The sequence below is a fragment of the Rosa rugosa genome, chromosome 3 (assembly GCF_958449725.1).
Source record: "Rosa rugosa chromosome 3, drRosRugo1.1, whole genome shotgun sequence".
Classification (NCBI taxonomy): Eukaryota; Viridiplantae; Streptophyta; class Magnoliopsida; order Rosales; family Rosaceae; genus Rosa; species Rosa rugosa.
This window is the reverse complement of record NC_084822.1, coordinates 44,233,357-44,244,685: the sequence shown is the minus strand read 5'-3', so window position 1 is coordinate 44,244,685 and position 11,329 is coordinate 44,233,357. Positions and strand designations below refer to the sequence as shown.

Sequence of the window (11,329 nt, the reverse complement as noted above, 5' to 3'; positions counted from 1 at the left end):
ATAATTCGGATGGTTCGGTGGACAAGTACAAGGCAAGATTAGTGGCTAAAGGCTATACTCAGAAGTATGGAGTGGACTACGATGAGACATTTGCACCAGTGGCCAAAATTAACACAATTCGGGTACTTCTTTCGTTGGCTGCTAATCTTGATTGGCCTTTGAAACAGTTTGATGTTAATAATGCATTCTTGCACGGTGATCTGCATGAAGAGGTTTATATGGATTTGCCTCCTGGATATGGTACTTCCACTGGAGAGCAGGTGGTGTGCAAATTGAAGAAGTCTCTTTATGGCTTGAAGCAGTCTCCTAGAGCTTGGTTTGGGAGGTTCACCAATGTCATGAAGAAAATTGGGTACCGACAGAGTAATTCAGATCATACCTTGTTCCTTAAACATCGGTGTGGTAAAGTAACTGCCTTGATTATTTATGTTGATGACATGGTTGTGACAGGCGACGACATTGAGGAGATACAAAGGTTACAAGATCAGTTATCTTCTGAATTTGAGATAAAAGACTTGGGTAATTTGAAATATTTCTTGGGAATTGAAGTTGCTCGTGGGAAGAATTGTATTGTGTTGAGTCAGAGGAAGTATGTCCTAGACTTGTTGGCAGAAACAGGTATGCTGGATTGTAGACCTGTTGATACTCCTATCGAGCAGAATCATCGGTTAGCAGAGTACTTGGACCAAGTACCTACAAATAAAGGGAGATACCAGAGGTTAGTTGGACGGTTGATTTATTTGTCCCACACTAGACCAGATTTAGCCTATGCAGTTAGTGTGGTGAGTCAGTTTATGCACAATCCCAGTGAGGTCCATATGGATGCTGTATTTCGTATTTTGCAGTATTTAAAATCTGCTCCAGGGAAAGGATTAATTTTTTCAAAACATAATCACTTGGATATTTCTGGATACACAGACGCAGACTGGGCAGGTAATATTACAGATCGTAGGTCTACTTCGGGATACTTCACGTTTGTGGGTGGTAACTTGGTTACTTGGAAGAGCAAGAAACAAAAGGTGGTGGCTCGCTCCAGTGCAGAAGCAGAGTATAGAGGGATGGCCCGAGGACTTTGTGAGATGTTGTGGTTGAGAAATTTGTTGAGAGATTTGGGGTTCAAGCAACAAAAGGCTATGCCGCTTTATTGTGATAATAAGGCTGCAATTGAAATTGCTCACAATCCAGTTCAGCATGATCGCACGAAACATGTGGAGGTAGATCGACACTTCATTAAAGAGAAGCTAGATGGACAGATCATTTTGTTTCCCTTCGTTCCTACTGAAGAGCAATTGGCAGATATTCTTACAAAAGCTCTATCAAGTAAAGTTTTTTATGACTCACTTGACAAGTTTGGCATCCGTGATCTATATGCACCAACTTGAGGGGGAGTGTTGGCGTGAGTCATACCGACAGAGATGGCCGACAATCCTAGAATGCTGGATGGCCGACAATGCTGGAATGCTGGCGCGAATCATGCCATTATACTAGGAATACTTTTTTTGTAATAGTAAGGATTTGATGTATCTGATATATATATACTCAGTTCTTAGAGAAGAAATGATAATCAGAAAATCTCCCAATCCTCTCGTTCTTTCTGACTTGGTCATCTTTTTTTTACCAATAAAGCAGTTAATTGATAATCATGAAGATTAACAATGCTTAAAACAACACCAGGTGGATAAAACACAGAAGTAGACAATCCCCTGACGGACTTCTGTCTGTTTAGTGATTCAATTAGCTTCTCAAAGATAACCTTAACCCCTTAATTAAGGTTATCCTAAAAGATAAGGTTAATCCGAATAACCCCTTAATTATGGTTGAGCTGAAGAATCCGAGACTAATTCAATTTCTGGGTTCCATTTTGATTGTAACTTTACTAGAAGCATACATGTCTAAAGCAACTTAATGGTTTCAGGTTGATTGTTTTTTTTCCTGTAATTAGCATCAACATCCTGAACAACTTTGCCTGATTCTGTTGTCTATTACCAAGACATCCCAACTAACTACATCAAATCATATTGATGAATGATGATCTTCATTAGTAACCAAAAGTATGCTAATTTCGGTCACAATTTTAAGCTAAAAATGAAACAGGGATTGTAGTGAAAAAGCAATCTGTTGAATACAACATGGCTGCAATTAGTGTTTAGACAAATTCATAGCAACTTCCAAAAGCACAGCTCTTCAAAAATCTTAAACTAATACAAGCATTTTTGGTACAAAGATGTGAGGAAAACAAATAAAAATGACACTAGGGTTACAGGAGCTAAGAGGATTACAAAGAGTTCGGGGTATCCTTTTGCCATTGCTGGAATCCTTTCACTGTTTGAGTTTCTTATCATTTCTACCTCTCTTTCTAAATTCTCTTCTCTCTGTAGAGTACTGCTTCTTTATTAGTAATTTGCTCATGGATGTTTTCAAAGCCTCAGCTGCTGTCGAGAAAACCTTTTCGTCAATGGACACTCTTCCCTGCAATTTTTCGAGCAATTTCTCGCCCCCAGGGGTCTCATCATCTTCCAAAACAGTTGGCCCTTGCTGAACAACATCAGGACTGGTTTTCTTAAAGTCAGAGATAACCCTGACACGAGCCAAAGAGGGGCTTTCAAGATCACCCAAGTTAGAGGCACCTGTTACCATCCACAATAATCCCGAGGATACACTAGTTGCCAGGCTTGTAGGAATAAATGTATCTCCCTTGATAGATACCACCTGCCAGAAAAGTTCGTTAGTATAAATATGTGTGTGTGTTTCATGTTATACCAACATTTCAGCTCCCAGTAGCCATATTAATGCTAATGTGGTGATTATGGTCAAGCTTCAAGCTTGTATTCTGAACAGGAAGGACGGGTGAAAAGAAAAAACTAATGTCATGCAACGCAAAAGGTGTTACTACACATTTTTGTAAAATGAATTCATTTCAAGGTGCCTGATAAGTGGTAACAGGTCAATTTGTTCTTTGAGAAGGTTGCATTCTCATTATTAATATTACTTGACTAATGTAGGTCCTTACCTTGGCAACATTGAGTGTTCGAGCAGAAAGATCACATCTCAACAATATAATCCCTTGCAAACTACAATGAAATATCTTAATAAGTATTAAGACAGACAATGAATGAAAAAAGACATCCATTTCAGAAGACAAAACTGTATTATAATCCCATGGTTAGATACTTACCTTTGTACAGCCACTGCAACAAGTGTACTATCTGGGATGGTGCATAAATCAGTTACTGCAGAACAGCACTCTTCTTCTATTCCTTTAAACTCCGAAGGTCCTGCCTTCAGGAAGTGGGTAATGAAATCAAGTAAGCGACATGCCACCAGAAAAAGCTTAGTAAAACATGTACTCAGGTTCCAATAACGCAATCAACTAATGGTTCAGAGAACTACATCCTTGGCCACGATAAAATTACAATACAAGACCATTGTAAGTTTGTAACCCCAGTCAAAGCATATGACATGGTAATACATTAGGCCAGAAAGATGCATATTTCATACTAAAATCCTTCAAAAAGAATAGAGAGGTCACTAGGAAGCTCGAGAAACTTAGAAGTTAGAATAACTGAAATACCTTGTCTCTAATATCACAAGTATCTAAAAGAGATCCTGAGGAAATATCCCATAGGCGAACCTGCAAAGTTAAATGGGTAAATTGATCCACATACACAGGATGCATCTAGAAGCAATTCAAAAGACATGAGGTTTTATGATTACTTACAGTTGAATCACCACTTCCAGAGACAAGAAAACCGTGGGGGAATTCCTGAGTGTAAACAGAGGCAAGGCAGGAAACAAATCTGCCGATAGATGCATATAAGATAAGATAACTGAATGTTAACCAGCAAAAAGACTTCTTAAGCATATAGGTCTCTACATAATTAAGATTCAGTATAAGAAACAGCATTGCAACAGATATCTTAACTCTAAAGTATTTCATGTTTGGTGTTGCATTGCTACTTCATATAAGAAACAGTAAACCCGGTCCATTAGTTTCGAATGCATTACTGAGATATGTAAAGACTATGTAAACACCTTCAGGTTTAAGGCATAATCATTTTACTAACACTATAGCGCATACTATTGTATGAAAAGAGAGGGAAAGAAAAAAAAAAAGGACTCTTATCTATACATTTCTCCAATGTCTCTAAAAACAGAACATAGTCTCTTACTCTGTATGACCAAGTGCAAAACTTTGTATCTCATGGGCTCCATCTAGAGGCTTCTTGGGAAACACAGTAACCTATCAAAAGAGGAAAAGCCGGTAAATTATGTGCAAGACAGACTACTATTATATTAATGGATTTGGCAGTCATTACGTCCAATGTTGGCTTACACGAATTTTGAAATCCCGATCAGCACTGACAAAAAATCGTCCATCAGGAGAAAACTCCTGCAAAAATTACAATTGCAATTAGCATCTCTCGTAAATATCAGACGGACAGCAACAATTATCCCCTATGAGATAAGAAAACTCATGAGTATATATAAGCGAACAAACAATAATTATCTAAATAAGAGTTTGCTTTACAATTGCAAATGACTCACCAGGCTTGTTATGATACTACAATAGTGAGAAAGCATAGGTGCTGCCTTTTTGTTAGCAGACGCTTGGTTTCCATCAAAGCCCTCCACATCCACATCCACAACCCAAACAACCCCAAATTTGTCAGCAAAACAAACATAGGAACCATCGTTGCTTATGGCAACTGCAGTCACTCTTTTCTCTGAGCACCTACAATAAAAGAGAGGGAGATATAATAAAATAGGGAAGAAAGACACTTTTAGCACACAGTGGGTACATTGACAGTATCTGAATGATAAATCAATAAATGCATTGCAGATTCTTATAAAAAATAAATAAATACATTGCAGATGCAGATAGATGGAGCATCCCATCTCATGGTTCTACCACAGCTACATTCAGTGCCACAAAGTAATCAAAATCAGACAGCAAAAATATTACACACCACTTGATGAAATTCTTGCACTTTGCAGATGAGATTAGATGCTCCAGATTTGCCAAGTTATGTTACATTGCATTAATTTATAGATGTAAGCAAAACCGCCTATTGTACAAGACCAAGGGCCAATCTTTTCACTAGTATATCAGATGCATTTCCATGATAGATCAGCACAAAATCCCCTCTAACATTACAACTCTCAACTTACACAGTACTAATGCAATGCCAAGATTCAGTTGACCATATCTTGACAAGTTTATCATCACCAGCAGACACAAATAACTTCCCACTTGCTCCGTACCGAATGGCTCTTATGGAATCTTTATGAAGTGCCCCACCAGAATTTTCCACCAAAGACACCGCACAGCCCCCACTGTCAAAGAACCACAAGGTAGAGTAATTATTTTGCTCAAACTGATCTATTTTCACTTACATACACAGACACGCTCACTCAGTTTTGACTATAAAAATATAACAAGGAATTGATTCATTCAACAACAAATCAAAGTTAAAGTTCAGATTCTGAACGAAACTGACACTAAATTTTGTTTGTACCCTATATAGCTGAAATTACACAAGAAACGTCAGCTAATTTTTACTCATGTGTGCCACAGAGAGTGATTATGGAAGTTGTAAATGATTGGAGAAAAGCAAATTGCTTAGCCAATGCTAAGCCTCATCATTTCCTCGTACTGGCAGTTATAGATTGAATACAACTTTATAAGGACCTAATGCGTCTTTTAAGTAATGGCGTATAATATCAGGGACCCTAATGGCAATTGGTGTAAAGGGTACCATGCAAATGCTAGATAAGGTATAGTTTTTTGGAACCCGAATTTCGGGTTCTATTCTATGGTGTCTTCAGATGGCCTAGAAAGCTAAGATTCACGAACCTGAGGTTGAATGTAATTCTAAAAGTGCAGGTGAACTTGGTCTCTTCAACTCTTGCAAAAGTTTGACGGCCGGTGACTAAAATTGCAAAAGCTCATACTTCTACAATAAGCAAAATTTCGGATTTTGGTTTACATTGTCTGTAACCTCCTATTTCCTCTATTATGGGTTTTCTTAGTGCTACTGGGTTCTCTAACTTGAAAGAACTAGTTGTGTGGTTTGTTTCGTAAGAAATCTGAATCAAACAATGAAAAACCAAACCAAAGCAGTGAGAGACAAAGCTTACATAAGGTTGAAGACGCGAAGGTCCGACCCGATTGCGAGTGCAACCGAATTCTGGGTCGGGTGGACTGCGATGAGTGCAGGAGCGACCTCCGTGTCCTTGTTGGTTTCTTCGTATGTGTCCTCCATTGTTTGCTTCTCTACTTCTCTTCACGCTCGACCTCCTCAGGGTTTTGCAATAACGGAAAAAGGGGTTTTAACTTTGGGCTTCAATTTTCAACTGAGGCCCAATATAGCACAGGCCCAAATTAGGACTCTTGGAAGGAACTCTTGGACTACAAGCATCTTAAGAGAGATGTAGTGGAGGAGTTTAGGGTCTAGGGCAACACTAAAGGATCCCCTGAAGTGAACCCCTTGTTCTAACTCTCTAATGAAGCGCAATTGGTCCAAGGATCTCCCTGAAGATCTTATCATCTCTGTCGCCAAATGGCTATGTTCCTTGGAAGATTTTATTTTTTTCGGTGCAGTTTGCAAATCATGGAGATCAGCCACGAGGAAGCTGGCAAAGGAGAAAAAATATACGAATACTACTGGTATTGGTTCGAGATTATTAACACAGCAAGTTCCTTTACTTATGCTTCCACTTGCTTTATTTGAGATGAATTGTTTAAACCTCAGCTTGTCAAATAAGAAAGTTGGGTTTTACAATCCGGGAAAAGGTGAGATTAGTTACAAACTTGATCTACCAAGAGAAAAGATGACGATGTGCGTTTCATCTTTGGGGTGGCTGATGATCTTGTCGGGAGCTAATGGTGGCAGATGGAATCTGTTTCATCCTTTAACTCTTGCCAAAATTGAGCTCCCAGATGGAGGGGCGCATTTGCCGGGCGTTATAGAGAAGTTTGCCTTATCATCGAGCCCTTCTTGGACATCGGATTACATAGTCATGTTTCATACACGTTATCGTTTGGGGTTTTACAGACCAGGGCTAGGTGAAAATTGGAAAACAATAAATTTATTGGGAGATGCTATAATGGATGTAGTTTATTATAAAGGTCAGTTCTATTTCTTGTACTTTTCAGGCTGCGTTTCAGTGTTTGATATTGATAAAGAAAAAATGAGGGCTGTTGCACCCGAATTTCCAAAGAGACAACTTTTAGGTCCCAATGTGCGTACTTCAAATCGATATTTAGTGGAATCGGCTGGGATTCTGTTGGTGGTTCTGTTTACTATTAATAAGACCAATTTTGAAGATGAAGCATCAAAATATGGCTGCAGGGTTTTTGAGGTCCCCATTTACAAACAGCAAATCATGGTCGGACTCGGAGGTTAAGAGCTTGGGGAACCGAACCATTTTCCTAAGTCTTTCTGGTTCTTCCTTCTCGATTGAGGCGTCAGACTATTCTAGATGTAAACCCAACTGCATCTACTTCATGAATAGAAAGATAATCTTTCCAGGAACACGCAAAGATATGGGTGTTTTTAACATGGAGGATGGCACAATCACCCGAGATTTTGATAATTTCTTCGATTATGAAGAAGCAAGAGGAGATCATTTATGGATTCAGCCGAGTTTGTAAACTGGATGTCCTTGTCCGCCCTCACAACCGAGTTTGCAAAGGTGTTGGGTTTCGATACCTTTGGCATTTTCCCCCCTACCCTATAATTCTTGCACTACGTACCCTAGCCTATAATTAGAGAGTTGTATTTGTTACTGCTTGCAAGTTCGTGTTTATGTTTTTTCCTATCAACAGTGTTAGTAGTTTTGTTGATCCTGACGAGGAATAGTTTTGGTATTATCCTTTTCCATTCTAAAAGGAGATCTACTGGGGGTGTAGCTTTGGGGAAGAAAATGTTAAGAATTGTTAATAGTGGGCTTGATTAGCTTTGTTTTTGCAACTATGAGAGTTTCGGTTGTGTTATCAAGTTTTATCTAAATTGTCCAGTATCATTTGGTTTAGTAGCATAATTCTCATTTTTGTAAATAGGAGGTCGTGAGTTCGACTCACAAAAAACTATTTATGGATATGATCGATAAAAAAAAGTTGTATCAAATTAACATTCCTAAAAACTCCATAATTGCAATCATAACTACGTACCCAAATGGTTTATAATAGCAAAAAGATGATTAATTTTAGACAAATTTAAAAGCATAGATAATACGAGACGCGTAGTAGTACGAAAAATATACATACGTGTATTCGGACATTTCATCAAATAGTTCGTTGAAAATTTCAGCAAAATATTTTTAATTAATTAATTAATTTTTAACTTAAAAAAATCATTTATATTTTTTATTTTTCAATAATATGTGTTAAATAATGTAAAATCGTGTATAATACTTTTGGCTTCAAAAGTACTGAAAATTTAAAGAGTTTTAAAAAAAAAAAAAATGAAGTACAGAAGTGTTTAAAAAAAATGTAAGTATGTGTTTTATTCATGTATAAAACGAAAAATTACTATGTTTAAAAGATGGTAGAGATGACACAATTGATTTTATTTATATGTTCTTGTTTCACCATGCAAAAGCACCTGCATAACTTTAAAAAAGAAAAAAAGAAAAAAAACCTGCCTTGGATATTTTGAAAATAAGGGTTCTGAAAAATTTGCTTTTATGCTTTTAAGACTCTGTGAACATTTTTAGCAGACTCTTTATCTTGACTTCTTAACAAATTTTGGAGATCATGTGGCTCCTTAACTAATTTTAGAGAGCATGCATGTTTAGTTTAGTTTTTTTTAATCAATTTTAGCAGCTGCACTTAACTCCTAAGTGGATGTCAATTTTAATGTTCAGCTATCTCGCTCCTAAATTACATAGAATAACTTAAATGAATGTTTTAATTATTCTGTATTCCTTTTAAGTTATTCTATGTAATTTATAGTCAGTGAGCTATTACATGTTGGTAAGTTATAATTCCAACACTGTGAAGGTCATGAGTTCGATCTTCACTAGCATATGTAAGGGTGAGGTGAGCCAAATTTTTTTTTTTAATGTATAAAGTGTATTTACGCTATTTATTCTTAATTTAATAAATCATATAAATTCAAAATCAAAATAGAGAAAACTATTCTAGTGACTAGCCAAAATGACATTTTAGCTTTGTACCAAAAAAAGAAAAGAAAAAACAAAGACATTTTATATAGCTTGGCTAAAATTTGCCTACAAAATAGTTATCATTTCTAAAGATACTCAGAGGGTCTCAACAACCTATTGCAACTTGGACTCTATGCTATAAATGAGACTTATCTATTAGTTCGAGAGATTCATGTACGTGAGGAGAGAGTTTTTTCAAAGTGAGAGAGAAGCACCATATCCATATCCAAACGCCGGCAACACTACTGATCGGGGTGTGTTGATGAATTGATGGATGATCAGAAAAGACCACGGGAGTCAGACTCTTCGGTCCTTCTAGTTTACCAGAGAAAAAGAAGAGTAATCTCAATGGCGCCCAACTGGTCGTACGATCTTCCCGAAGAGCTTATCATCTCTGTTGCCAAACGGCTGACAGATTCCTTGCAGGATTTTATTTTTTTCGGTGCAGTTTGCAAATCATGGAGATCAGCCGCCACTGAGGTAAAGGAGAAAAACCCTAATAATATTGCATTGAGATTATTAACACATCAAGTTCCTCTTCTTTTGCTTCCACTTTCTTGTTGGCAACGGCCTCCTCCCATCTTGGTCAGCAACCCGGTTCCTAAAATTATCAGGCCGCCTCCCAAGGAAAAGAGTGAGGGTTTGAATGAGGCAGTTGAATTTTACAGTCTGAAGGGAAAAGGTAATAAGATCAGTTACAAACTTAACCTACCAAAAGCAAGAATGAGGATATGCTTTTCATCTTTTGGATGGCTGGTGATTGTATCTAAAACTGAAGGGTGCGAATGGAGTCTGGTACATCCTTTAAATCATGCCAAAATTGAGCTCCCAGATGTACAGCGGTCTTTGCCACGCAGCGTTGTTTCTGGGTTCCGGGTAGGGAAGTTTGCCTTATCATCGAGCCCTTCTTGGACATCGGATTACATAGTCATGTTTCAATCAGGTCATAGATTTGGTTTTTGCAGGCCAGGGCTGGGTGAAAAGTGGAAATACAAAGTATCATGGGGAGATTTAGTAACGGATCTAAGTTATTATAAAGGACAGTTCTATTTCGTGCACCTTTCCAGCCGCATTTCAGTTTTTGATATTGACAAAGAAGAAATAAGGCTTGTTGCTCCAGAATTTCCAAAGGAACAACTTTTAGGTCCTAATGTGCTTATTAAAGAGCACTATTTAGTGGAATCAGCGGGAGTTCTTTTGGTGGTTCTGTTTACTACCACTACCACCAAGTGTAAAGACCAAGGATTAACATTTGGCTGCAGGGTTTTTGAGGTCCCATTTACAAACAGCAAATCGTGGTCGGACTCGGAGGTTAGGAGCTTGGGGAACAGAACCATTTTCCTAAGTAAATGTAGTTCTTCCTTCTCAATTGAGGCATCAGACTATTCTGGATTATGTAAGGCCAATTCCATCTACTTCATGAATAATAAGGTAGTCCTTCCGAGACAAAGCAGAGATATGGGTGTTTTTAATATGAAGGATGGGACAATCACCCGAGACTTTGACAAATTCTTTGATTATGAAGAATTAAGAGGATTCCATTCATGGATTCAACCGAGTTTGTAAATTGGATGTCCTAGTTGGCCTTCTCAACTGAGTTTGTCAAAATTCATTTGTCATTTTGAATTTTTGATAAAATTATGGGCTAGACAGAAAGCATATGTAGTCTGTGTTTTTTGCAATAAGATGTAAACTTTATCAACGTCACAAGCAGTGTTTAATTGCAAGTTGAAAGCCTACGCTGTTAATTAATTTTATTTCTCATTCTGATCATATTAGAGAACTTATCCTTATACTTGATTTAGGCATTTTCTTTAAAGGTTTCATATTAGAGAATTACGCTGTTAAGTTTGGTAGCTGCATGCATGCTGCTTTTCTTGCTGTTTTGTCCATTACCCACCACCTTACCAGGCACCAGCCTGCTCTTCTCTTTGTTTTGGAGTGGTCTGCTGCATCACATATATGCTCAACTTCTCTTCATTTTCTTTTATTTTTATAATTTTCGTTTTTGTAAATCATTTTCTCTTCATTTTGGTGTTGACTTGATCTTCATAGTTTCCAGGAAGTATCTCAAAATGATGTTTTACCATCTTTTCAGAGATGCGCAACTTGTGAAAAAAATTGACAGGAAATAACTAGAATCCTTAAAATATCTATTGCT

At 37.5% G+C, this 11,329-nt stretch overlaps 2 protein-coding genes across 2 annotated transcripts; one reads left to right on the top strand and one right to left on the bottom strand.

The window, feature by feature from the left end:
- Positions 1–2,097: 2,097 nt before the first annotated feature.
- LOC133737785 (uncharacterized) lies at positions 2,098–6,548 on the bottom strand. The gene is made up of 11 exons (XM_062165283.1): positions 6,403–6,548; positions 6,139–6,282; positions 5,170–5,334; positions 4,546–4,732; positions 4,334–4,390; positions 4,170–4,240; positions 3,719–3,797; positions 3,572–3,631; positions 3,176–3,279; positions 3,011–3,071; positions 2,098–2,709 (listed from the first exon to the last, which is right to left on the bottom strand). Exons 1-11 carry the CDS (start codon positions 6,546–6,548, stop codon positions 2,320–2,322), a joined length of 1,464 nt encoding a protein of 487 aa, XP_062021267.1. The 3' UTR covers positions 2,098–2,319.
- A 2,968-nt stretch (positions 6,549–9,516) lies between these two features.
- LOC133737784 (uncharacterized) lies at positions 9,517–10,734 on the top strand. Its single transcript, XM_062165282.1, has one exon. It carries the CDS (start codon positions 9,517–9,519, stop codon positions 10,732–10,734), a length of 1,218 nt encoding a protein of 405 aa, XP_062021266.1.
- Positions 10,735–11,329: the final 595 nt, after the last annotated feature.

Bases quoted from the DNA above. Each gene is read 5' to 3' on its own strand.
- LOC133737785 (XM_062165283.1), bottom strand. From the start codon at position 6,548: ATGATAAGATCTTCAGGGAGATCCTTGGACCAATTGCGCTTCATTAGA. The intron at 4,733-5,169 runs GTAAGTTGAGAG...CTTTTATTGTAG, and splicing joins TGGCATTGCATTAGTACTGT to GTGCTCAGAGAAAAGAGTGA. The intron at 3,072-3,175 runs GTAAGTATCTAA...ATTTCATTGTAG, and splicing joins GTTGCAGTGGCTGTACAAAG to TTTGCAAGGGATTATATTGT.
- LOC133737784 (XM_062165282.1), top strand. From the start codon at position 9,517: ATGGCGCCCAACTGGTCGTACGATCTTCCCGAAGAGCTTATCATCTCT.